Here is a 12,279-nt window from a genome sequence, read left to right as displayed (position 1 = left end):
GTGGAGAAGTACAGCCTTCTCTTTTTCTTTTTTTTTCTTTTTACCTCGACGTTCACTTCCATCCAATCACGAAACTCAACTGAGGTGACTTCATGGCAGCTGTTATGAGTCATCCATTCATACCTTTTTGTCTTGAGACTGTTTGCTCTTATTCAGTGTCATGGGGCCTCGTATTTATAATGACGGAGCCAGTGTCCCCGAGCACGTTGGCCGAAACGTAAAATGGTGCCAATGAGAAGCGGCAGGTGAGTTTGTTAAAGGAGGACATGTGGAGAGTAATCAGCGTGTGCTGACCTCGGGGTTATCTGGGACAGGTCGCATGCATATGTGTGTGCATGTGTACATCAATGTCTGTTTGAGTGGGCTTAGTTTCATTTTAGTGTGATCGTGTGCGTGTGTGTGTGTGTGTGTGTGTGTGTGTGTTTGTGTGAAAAAGAGAGAGAGAGAGATAACAGCCTGTAAATGTACTGGGGTTGGTCTTTGTGACATCACTATTTGGGAGGATCTTAGTGGCCAGGAAAGTCAATTAGAGTTAAACTGAGTTTACCAGCTGAGTACTCAGTATTGCATAGCAAAAAGGCAACAAAAAAAAGTGAGTGAGTGTGTGTGTGTGTGTTTGTGTGTGTGTGTGTGTGTGGGAGAGAGAGAGAGCAAGAGAGAGAGAGAGAGAGAGGAAAAGGGGAGGAGATACAAAAGGGAGGAACAGAGTGGAGAGACAAGGAGAGAGACATAGTAAGGAGGTTTAGGAGCAAGAGGGAGTTGTTGCCGGTGATACAGTACAGACAGACAGACAGACAGACTGACAGACACAACTCATTTTCCTCCTGCAGCGTCCATGCACAGCGGCGATCCCAGTGTGTTTCAAACAAGCAGGGGTGGAAGTGCAGGCGACAGAGAAAGGGAGTTGCCCACGAGCAGAGGTCAGGCAGGCGGGCAGGCAGGCAGAGGGGAAGCCGGTGGATGTTTTTAAGAGTTTGCTTATCTGACACTGACAACAGGATGAGAAGCTGAGCAAGGGAGCAGAGAGGGGAGGAAAACATGGAGAGAGCAGCATTACCTACAGTCCACTTACGTAGGAGACACGGGAGAGACAGGCACTGGTTACCTTGAGAGAGAGGAGAGAGAGAGAATAAGAGGTAAAATAGTCCACTTTGTCCATTCTGTCCAAAAGGAGCGGGAGCGAGAGCCGAGGGATCGTAACACTGGAGCTCAAGGATAAACCATGGACTCTGCATACATCCCACCACACCTGGACGTGAGTACTACATCCCCTTCACACACACACACACACACACATACACGTTCACATCTGTACGTCTGTCAAGCCACAGGCCACAGGAACTGTGCTGCTGAAACCATTAGTCACTCAGGGGAACTACACACACACACACACTCATGCACATGCATACACCGCTGGCAAACTGTGTTGCTCAATCAAAATCTTGTCCGGTGAGCAACTTGTCTGAGAATAATGTGGCCATTATGAGTTCAAAGAGCATAACTCACCACATACACAGTATGAATCGGCCTTCAGTGTGAACGCTCAGACGCTTTAATGTGAAAAGCAGAGAAGGCGAGGTGTGTTTTTGTTCTGTATTTCACGTCGGCTCAGCTGTCAGAGACACGACGAGAGCAGGCTCGGAGCTTTCGGCAGTCACAGGTTAGATATGTCAGTGTTTCCATTGATGCTTGTGCAGCGTTGTGGCTCAGCGGGGCCTCCTGTTAACCACAATGCACTTGTGACGCTAAGACCTCCAGAGCATCCCGGGCGCCGAGACAAGAGAGGAGATATTCTGAGGGAGAAAAGGAGGATGAAAGGGAGAAATACACGGCAACCTGTTGATCCTCAAGATCACACACAAACGAGACAAAAGCCAAAACAGAGCATGTATGTGTGTGTCTGTGTGTGTGTGTGTGGAGCAGGTTGTACTTATATTGTGGAAGCAGGGAATTACTGGGTCTACTCTGCCGAACCTGTGTGTGTGTGTGTGTGTGTGTGTGTGTGTGTGTGTGTGTGTGTGTGTGTGTGTGTGTGTGTGTGTTTGTCTAAATCAATTTCAGCTTAAACCCATCTTACAGTTACAGTACTTCACACTAGTGGACTCAGGGGGGTGCAGGAGGGTGCCCCCATGTTTGAAAACGTGTCTTCTTGGATGCCCCTATGGTAGATAAAACATGATAAAGTGCCCTCTAGGGTGCCCTTCCGGTGGACAAAACACGGTGTGTGCCCTCTCTTCACTATAAATAGATCACCACTTTCTGCTTGCTGGTGCCACCCCCCCCCCCCGCATACAACTGGTGCCCCTCAAACATCCTGAGTCTGCCACTGTCTTGGCGCATGTTTCTGCGTACGTGTTAGCGCTCACAGTGCAACTTAGCATGTGTTTAAACCCTGCACTGTTCTTAGCATGGACTCCCGAGTGTGTGTCCGTGTGTGTATGTGTATGTGTTTGACGTCTCGGTCATTAGCTAATCGGTGCAGCTGGGATGAATTAGTGAGCTGTTCTAATAGAGTCCAATAAAAGCACACAGCAGCACTACCTGGAATATTGTTCTAATGATTTCATCTGTTACGCCTCAGAGAGCAGAACCACGACTCCGCTAGCACCCGTTTTGGACTTTTTTCCATTATATACATTAACTCCACGGCTCAAAGTCGTGCATTAATGACTAGTTAAGCACGCAGTCATAACCTCTCAGTTAATTATACAGACTATGGCGTGCATGCTCAGTTTATAAGTCTGCTGTTGTGTGAATGCAGATGTATCCTCTGAAGTGTTCTCAGGTGTGCGTTTATACACCGTACATCACATTTGGGCTCAGGAGGCCGTCCGACATGACATATTTCTGAGTATCTGAGCAAGCTCGGAGCAAGGAAATTAACCCTGTGGCGGGTACGCTGCGCATATTATGTTCTGCAAGAAAGAGACGGCTGCATAGAAAAATGAGAAGTGGAAGGAGGGTGGGGGGGGGATCAGGGAGAACGAGAGGAGGAATTTGGGAAAAGAAACACGGGAAGAACAACAGGAAGGGAAAGTTGAGGGACCAGGCGTAACATGAAGACAGCGGCGGTGGATAAATCAGCCGGCTGCGGTGACACTCCGGCCCTCTGGCCCGGCAACTGTGCGCCGCACTCTTCCGCAAAAACACCATTCATTCAAGGCCTAGGAAAAAAGAGCAAGATTAACAGGAGAGAGGGAGAGGGAGATGCAGAGAGGCAAGAAAACAGATCTTTCTAACAAGAAATACCTAGAGAAAGTCAGAAAAATTGATGGATGAGCCAGGAGAGGGGAAGGAGAAAACGCAATATGACAACACGGAGGACAAAGCAGAAGGACAAAGTTCAAGGAATGCAAAGAGGAAGGAGGAAGGGGAAAGGGAGCAGGGTTTGAAATAAACAGATAAAAAGAGGAGGCAGAGAGGGTCAGAAACGGACATCGGGTCAGAGGTTTTAATCAGCGAGTCCAGAAAGACACGAGGCAGGCCGGCGACGACACTCGTCCGCCGTGCGCCAGGGTCACGCTACTGTCTGCTTGGGAGGTCAGGTCACATCTAATATGTCTAATAGGCAGAGAGGGAAAAGATGCACAAACGCTGCTGCTGCTTCTGCTGCTGCTGCTACAATCCTTCATCTCACCATTCATCATACATTTGATTAGTCCACGTTCCTGCCAGCGGGAGAAAGAATAAAAAGAGTGCAGGGAGGCCGGAGTAGACAGACATAGAAGTAGGAACTGGGGGAAGTGTAATCGTAAAAATGTCAGTTTTTCTGGCTAACTGGAATGAGTCGACATCAGGGTGCACATGACACATAAAGATGCTAAATTAGGCCTGGATCCTCTTTGTTCTGTCTAAATTAGAAACAACCAGTCACAACACAGACACCCAGGGAGAACAGAGAGGCTGTATGTATGTCAAAGTGATGTAGGGCAAGCTTTTCTCTTCTCCTCTGTGTTTCTCGGCCCCGCTCCGGCTATAACACACTCTGCTGTGTGACGACTGAACCTTTGAACCTTCAGAGTCACCTGGGTGGTTTTGTAGGTGAGGAAAGTACAGGAGAGAGGTGGTGTTGTTGTCCTTAATCAGCTTTACAAGCTTCCACAGTATATGGGAGAGGCTGTGCAGCGTGAGCGTCTAATCTGTAATTGTCCTCTGCTGCATTGCCTCAGGTGAAACAGCCCTGGGTGGGGCTGCGAGAGCTTAATGGATAGCTAGCAGCGATCCCACGCTTTTGGAGGTGGCTTATTTTCCCAGGTCTGCCCTTTGAACCGGGTACCACAAGTACAGCGCACATACGCACAACCACATAAAAATACACACACCTTCACACCTGTGACCTCTTTTTAACCCTTTTTCTGACAGCGTGCTGAGATTAGCAGTCATTACAGTGTCATTATGTGTTCGTGAGGCCATAAACTCCTCTGTTATCTCGCTGTAGAGGGCTTAATCAATTCTCTGTCCCTCGGAGGGGTGAGATAAAGAGATAGAGGAGAGATATGGGAGAGCTCGGACAAGGAAAGAGATAAGTACGAACACTGGGAGTAAGTGAAAAAGAGCATTTATAAGTGTCCATCAACCCAGGGCGACAATGATCCTATTCTACCTGCAGCTCAGATTGTCTTGTGTCCGACAGGTCAACAGGTTTTACTCTTCTGCTCTTTTAACACCTCACCTCGACCTCTTCGGGTCAAGAGGGCCTTTAACTTGCTGGTTTCTAATTACCCGCTCAGTCATTAACACCTACAGAGGTGCAGGGTGTTAGCCTGGTCTTAGATGGTAATTGTGTGACCCCTGTCTGTGTGTGTCGTGTTCCCGCACAGAGAGTAGTCATGGAGAGGGAGATAAGACGATCACTTGTTGTGAGTCAGCTGAAACACAATCAAGTTCAGTCTAAGCGACGTTGTGGCATCTGTGAGGTGTTGGTCAGAATCAAAGGTGCAATATGTAACATATCTGCTTTTAAAATGACTGGATCTTTATTATAAATGTTTTTTAATTGTGTACTTACATCATCCTAAATGTTTCCAAATCCAACAGAGAAATCCAAACTTTCCTTAAAGGTGCGATATGAAAGAATTTCAGCTGAAAATATTAAGTAAATAAATACAATTATCAACAGAATATCAAAGATGTCTATGTATTGTGTTGCAGAGATATCTACTGAAGTTAGCATGCTAACCAGGGCCTGAAAACCTCTTTCTCCCAGTGGTCCAAAGGTCCTGTGCTGGCGGTGTAAACACCATCTCTCCGGCTAACTGAGCTAACGAGTTAACAGTAGCTTTGGTCAGCTGTCGCTTTAACTTCCAGGCGAGAGTCAGAAAGTGAAGAAGCAAGTCGCTGACTAAACGTGACGTGAATAAAACTTTAAAACATCACCTCATCCATGAACATTTCTGCCTGAGTCACATCAAAAAGATTTTCATCAGCAGTCGTGGTTGTTTACCAAAGAAGACTACAACTCCCATGATCCCCTGCTACTTACGTCATTTGTTTTGTTTTGCTTGGCAGACCCCTAGCAGTAGAAATGACATACTGTGCTTTTAATGATGGAGGTGGAGACAATATGAACATGCTTCTGAAATCTGAACAACAGGAAGCAGGTGAGCAAAGCTTAAAAGAGTCCTGCAGAGGTGCAAATAATCCTCGCTGTCGCTCTGGAGGAACCGATAGAAGAGGTTTTTAGGTAACCAACAGAGTTTCAAGAGGACCCAATGTCCCAACAAACCACTAAAGTTGCATATTTGAGCATGTCATGAGTTGAGCCTGGCTTTTGTCACTGCACGCACAGCTAAACTCAACTTTAATTCTTTCAATAACTGTGCATGTATATACTGTATACTGTGGCTGATTATCAGATCTGAAAGTCACAGGGTTTTTAAAAGCCTGGTTGTTGTTTCCCAAAAAATGTGAACTTTGTTTTTGATGCAGAATGCAATCTTCAAAGTAACTTTTAACCAAAGTCATCAAATAAATATAGTGGAGTAGAAATATAAAGAAGCAGAAAATGTACTTTGTTTTATCATTATCTCTATTAGAAATTAAATTGCATCAGTGCATCATAGTTCATATTTTTTCATATCATTCAATATTATGACTTTCCAAAAATAGTATGTGCAAGCAACCGCTCTTCTCTTCCCCCAATATACTTTAATCTCTCCAAAGCAATACATCCTGTCTACATAACTCTAGAGGGTATGTCCATATGCAAAAGAGGAGTGATTGCTGGGATGAAATGCTGTTGACCGTAGTTAAAGGTGCATTACTGTATGTAGTTTCGGGGAAGAAATGTTAATCGGAAGAGGAAGAATTTCATTTGCTGATTTTTTTTAAGCCTGAACAAACAATAAATAAAAATAAACAAACACTTTCATCCAGTTTCATACTGTTTTACTTCATATGTGGCGGACCCTGCCACCTTTCTAGCTTCAAACCGAGTTCTGGGGACAGCTTGTTTATTCACTTATGGAAGAAATGAATATTTTTTATTATTACCTCTTTAATATTGTAAATATCAGAATTCTTTGTTTGAATTTGAGTTTGAAGTGCCCCTTTAATCCAACTTCTTCACTTCACTTCTTCTAAAAAAAGATACTGAATGAATAATCCAGTGATTTGAGATGGAAGAGAGAAGAAGAACATCTAGTTATCTGTCATTGTGACATGCCCCAACAACTCCATGACATGCCACCAGAGACCACAGCCTTTGATTAATGCTAGACGGCTTTCATACACAAACACACACGCAGCATGTTTAAATTACATATAGAGACTGTTTAATTACTCCTGCTCAGGTGTCCTAGGAGATATATGGGCCTTGGGGGTAAGAAGCTCGCCATAAATTAACGGAGAGAAAACAAAATGGCACTGTTTCTACAGCCAGGAGTAACAAGCAAACAACTTCATGTGGTTATGTGGACAGTAAATTTCTTGAACACATGCACACATGAAGGCTGTGGACTAATGAGAAACTAGTGTGTCCAGGAAGTAGAAGACATAAGCATGATATACAGAGTCCAGTAGCATCTCAGAGGAGCTATCGCTTTTGCAGATTTCTCAAACGATACTTTATAATGTGTCACATGATTTACATTGCTCCTGTATAAAACACGTATTGTGCATCAACCTGCCTTCACAAGTTTGTGCCTTGATGTTTATCACATCCTCTCCTCTTTTCCCCAGGTCCACCATGTTCCCTGCTAACCTCCTGCTCCTCATGGTCTTGCTGCTACCTCAAGCCTCGTCTGGTCGCCAGGGTGGAGACACCAGCGAGCTCGACCATGGCAGGGTGTCCCCCGTGCCTTCTTCCTTGTCGCCTACACCAGCTGGTGGTTCCCTCCTGAAGCCCAGTCTGGCTCAGACCATCCAGAGTCTCCTCCTGAGCCGGCTGGGCTTGCAGTCGCAGCCCGACCCTCGGCCTGGAGTGCCGGTGCCCCGATACCTCCTGGATCTTTACCGCTTCCACCAGCAGCAGTTCCATCTGGTGGAGGACCCTTCATTTAGCTTCCCCAGCCAGCACATCCAGCAGGCTAACACCGTACGCAGCTTTCACCACGATGGTAGGCTCACTGAAAAGTCATGATGTCCGTGGATGTAAAAACTATAGTTCAGGAAAGCTTTTTATGCATTGCTGTTGATTTTTTATCAGGCACAGATGAAGCATAAAGATCCTTTTTATGACAGTAGCATATGTTTGTTTTGACTCACTGGGGAGATCTATCTGTGTACTCTTAGATAAGATGTGTTGTAACAATGCTAAAGTCTTCTGTCAAAACATGTGTGAGAGTGTAGATACAGTTTATCTTAAACTCTGCACTGCAGGTTCTGATCACGGCTGGATTAATTTATTGGGGGGCCCCGGGGCAAACATGTGCTGTTGGGCCGCCAGTGATCCCCCACCTGACACCCTCTGTGCAAGCAGGCCTCTTAAAGGCTCTTAAAGATTACTTGACAAGAAATCAAATTCTGAAGTCAATTAATTGCTTTAATTGGAGATTAAGGAGACGCCAGATTGCCAGGCCTAAGAAAGTGACCAGAACACCTGAACACCCAGTCACTTAATCTTATCAGGAGGGTCATGTGAGGGATAATATGTCTCGAAGCCCCCGAGGGGCGGTGTTCCTGGATCATTACAGAGAAAGGCCTCTACAACACGTGCACACAAAACTATCTTCTCATGTAGAAGTTGATATTTAGATAAGCAAATTTTCAATTAACCAAAATACTAAAAGTAATTGACCCGCAGTGAACAAGACGCATTTAGAGACACAAGGCCCTGGGGCAAAAAAATGACTGTAAGACGGGTGCGCCTTTACTTCCTTAACTTTAAACACATCTAGGTACAAATGAACACTTGTAATGGTTTTACTTGGGGAACGTAATATCTTCATGCAAAATGTGGGAACTTTTATGGGGGTAGCTCAACATGAGCTACCTGTCATTTTCTACCCTGGTAACTTAAAGGCACACAATGCAGGATCTATTTGGATTGCTTAGACTCATTTCCCAGGTTTGTCAAACACCAAAGGTTTGGGTTGGCGAGCCACCAACCCACAGCGTCTGTATTTGACTGTGACTCAACATTTAACTGTCTTTCTCAAGAATGGCTAACACCCAGAAACGTCAAGAACACAGCCACATAATAAAAAATAATGTTACAACCTTCAAGTGATGACTGAGAGGGATTACCTTTTGTATGAGTCGACATTTTTTTAAGAAAATCCTGCAATGAAAGGGGCACTATGTATTTTTGGAGTAGAAATTCAATATTTAGTTTATTAATATAAACTCAGAAATATTAGTTTTTTCCAGAACTGAATAAACAAGCTATTCTCAGAGGAAAATCAGTCCCCAGAACACTGTTTGAAGTTAGAAGGGTGGCAGGGTCCGCCACAACAAAGTAAAACAGTATGAAATTGTGTTGTCCTTTAAGGTCAGTTTGTTTATTCAATTTATTCAGTCATGTAAACAAAGAGAGTTTGTTTATTTAGTTTGTTTAAGCATAAAAAAACAGTCAATGAAGATTTTTCTCTTTTGATTAAACTCTCTTCCCAAAAATGACATAGTGTACCTTTAAGTTATTAGCTGATTTTGGCAGATAGTTTGGCAATTTTCCTGCTTTTGAGGTTGTGCAAAAAAGATCTGGCAAATGACAACTCTGAATCATGTCTTGTTGAGTGTAAATATATGCTTTTTAAGCATAAATAACACTAAACTCCTGCACTTCCTTGTCTTTCTTCCTCCTTCTCTCAGAGCCCCTTGGAGCCAGTCCCATAGCAGAGGATCGTAAGAAGCTGCACATCGCCTTTAATATTTCCTCCATCCCTGACGATGAGAGGGTGCTCTCCGCTGAGCTCCGGCTCCTCCGCAGTGACAGAGCCTCCCTGGGCCCTGGGGCCCACAGACTAAACATATACCTCTCTGAACACTATGAGGACACTGAGCCCACCCTGCTGGAGACAAGGTTACTCACCAATGGCCTCAACAGTCATAAAGCAAGTGGTTACTGGGAGGCTTTCACCCTAAATACAGAGCTCCTCCATAAGGCCCTCGCTGGGACTGGCAGCCTGGGCTTCCTCCTGGAGGTCAGACCTGACAACAGCTCCACCTCGCTCCCTGAACAAAGCACCTCCTCTGCTGAAGGGGAGGAGGAGGCAGTGAAACACAAAGATGGACACCTGAGGGTATGCAGGTCCGTGGGTCAGGACGAGCACAGCTGGGCGCAGGAGAGACCCCTCTTGGTGACTTACAGTCATGACGGGCGTGGAGAGCCCTTAGTCAAACATGGCAGGAGGACCCCCGGTGGTGGCCAGAGGATGAGAGGGAGAAAAGGGACAAAAGAGAGAGTGAGGAGCAGCAGCAAAGGCCGCAGTAGAGGCCAAACCTTGGGGAGGGCCAAAAAAATGGGGTACACTATCCCAGGGTGGGGGCGTGATAAAGGAGGGGTCAGCTGGAGCGAAAGTGGAAGGGTTAAAAGAAATGGCGGCCGCGCTGCGAAACTGAAACGCCTTTCCCGCAACAGATGCCGCCGTCATCCGCTGTATGTAGATTTCAACGACGTGGGCTGGCACAAGTGGATCATTGCGCCCAGCGGCTATGACGCCTTCTTCTGCCTGGGAGAGTGTCGCTTTCCTCTGGCCGACCACATGAACTCCTCCAGCCACGCCATGGTGCAAACTCTGGTGAACTCTGTGAACGGAGCAGTGCCTCGTGCCTGCTGCGTCCCCACCTCCCTCAGCCCCATCGCCCTGCTCTATCTGGACCCTCAAGACCGAGTGGTGCTGAAGAACTACCAGGACATGGTGGTGGAGGGCTGCGGCTGCCGGTAGTGGGCCAGAGCATAGAGCGTCAAGCGAATAGGAGAAGGATAGAAGCATGAAAAGGCAGACGGCGGGAAAGAAGAGACTACAGAGGGCGGCTTACTGCAAACAGACTGATAGAGGCAAATGTAGCAGCATAAAAAGGATGAGTGGAGAAGAGGGAGATAAGGGGAAGGCATATAGCAGCTAAATCATCATTATCAGGAGCAAGACATAGAAAGAGTGTGAGAGAAACATACATAATCTGCCACACAACATGATAAATGATTAGACAAAAAGGCAGAGGAGGAAATATGGTAGACGGAGGTAAACTGCCAGGAATGACTTTTCACTTTGTCTCCATTTTGCGATGATGCAGCTGTGTACGCCATCAACTGACAGGCTGCTTGTGCTCTCATGAGAAGCCAGCGCTTTAACATCGGAAGGCGTCTATTCTATATCGCAGTGTTTGCCACTCATCTCGCTCTCAGACAGGCACATGTGTTTAGCTGTTGTGAAGCCGAAGCGGTTTGGAGCAGGCAGGGGAACTTCCATCGAGGCTCCGGAGCAGAACTTTCCAGTGAACTTCCTGACGATCATAAGCAATACGACGATGGCACTAAGCACGGCGTCTAAACTTTGTGTGACAGTGTTGTTTCTGCAGTATTTGAACCAAGAAGTAGGGTGCATCTGTTTTTATGAACGTGACTGTCGCTTACAAGCACCCCTACATCACAAGCTATTTAAAAAAACACAACAATAATGCTGAGGAACTATTATGCTATTGTTTGAATGTACTACTATCACTATTATTTAAAAAAAAGAGACTTTTTTTGTACATTTCCTTTTGCAGACGTGAAGAAAATCCGAGTGATGGTTGTCTTGTGATTATGCATAATTCCACTGAATGGCGATTCTAACTTAAAAAAGACACATTATGTATTTAAAATAGCAGCAATATGGTGTATTTAATCTTGAAAATATTTAAGATGCGTGCACTCAACGGACCATACAGCGAACTGAAAGCCCGCCGTCCACATGCAGTAAGTTATGGTAGCTTTACATCCGTACAAATGTTCAGTGTATTGAATTAACTCAAACCTCCCGCCTTATCATTGCACACATGTCGGTGTACAACACGTGATAGCAGACGTAAGTGGTGTTGCCTTTAAAAAGCTCAACTAACAAGTCAAATGAAAGCTCTCTATGTATTGTAGCTACTGAAGTGTGTAACAACAAGGTGTCTTTGTGTCTGCATGTGTCAAGAAAAAAAACGGAAGAGTGATATTAAAACTTTGGTGCCTTTCAAACAGGGGCTTTAAAAGTGTTGAGCTGAGCTAATAATTGTTTTTCAGTGTTGCATTTTTCTCTCTAAATGGAAACATTTAAGCAACAGCTTGTAAAATGTTTGACAATATACCTCTAATAAACAAAGCAAACAGCACAACTGTCACGTGACTTCTTTCTTTTGCATCAACTATTTTCTCCTAAGTTCTTGATAAAGTGAGACTCTACAGGTTAATGGGGTAAAATGTTTAACTTATAGATATCACCATGAAACCTCTCCCAGTTGATAACTTACACAAAGACAATTATTAGTAGTATTACAAGGTTTCTGAAATGTGATGTTTTAATATGCAAATTAGGTTTTCTCTAATTAAAAATGCATTTATTTGCATACCTTTCCAGGGCAGATGTCTGAACATTGGGTAAAGCCAGGTTTAAATTCTTGATTTTGTTGACATATTAGAGTAAAATGTTTTTGCAGAATGGCTTCCAGATATCTCCTTTTATCACTTTTTTTTATGAATCAGAAAATAATGTTAACAGACGTAAAAAAAATAAATACATTTTAATGGATTTTGGGAATTAAATGTTGTATAAATCTGGCTAATGACATGTCAACAAACCTTCAGAATATAGATTGTAATGAAACTTGAATGTTTGGTGGAGAGAGGTTGAGATTTCTGGCTCAGAGTACCAG

At 44.7% G+C, this 12,279-nt stretch overlaps 1 protein-coding gene across 1 annotated transcript; it reads left to right on the top strand.

The window, feature by feature from the left end:
• The first annotated feature begins 770 nt into the window (after positions 1-770).
• Positions 771-11,729, top strand: bmp16 (bone morphogenetic protein 16). Its single transcript, XM_084350788.1, has 3 exons — positions 771-1,255; positions 7,180-7,556; positions 9,250-11,729. The coding sequence occupies exons 2-3, from the start codon at positions 7,187-7,189 to the stop codon at positions 10,323-10,325; spliced, it is 1,446 nt and encodes a 481-aa protein (XP_084206914.1). The 5' UTR covers positions 771-1,255; positions 7,180-7,186; the 3' UTR covers positions 10,326-11,729.
• The last annotated feature ends 550 nt before the right edge of the window (positions 11,730-12,279 follow it).

This window comes from Pagrus pagrus (genome assembly GCF_965226575.1).
Source record: "Pagrus pagrus genome assembly, chromosome: 4".
NCBI lineage: Eukaryota > Metazoa > Chordata > Actinopteri > Spariformes > Sparidae > Pagrus > Pagrus pagrus.
This window is presented reverse-complemented; position numbering and strand designations above follow the sequence as displayed.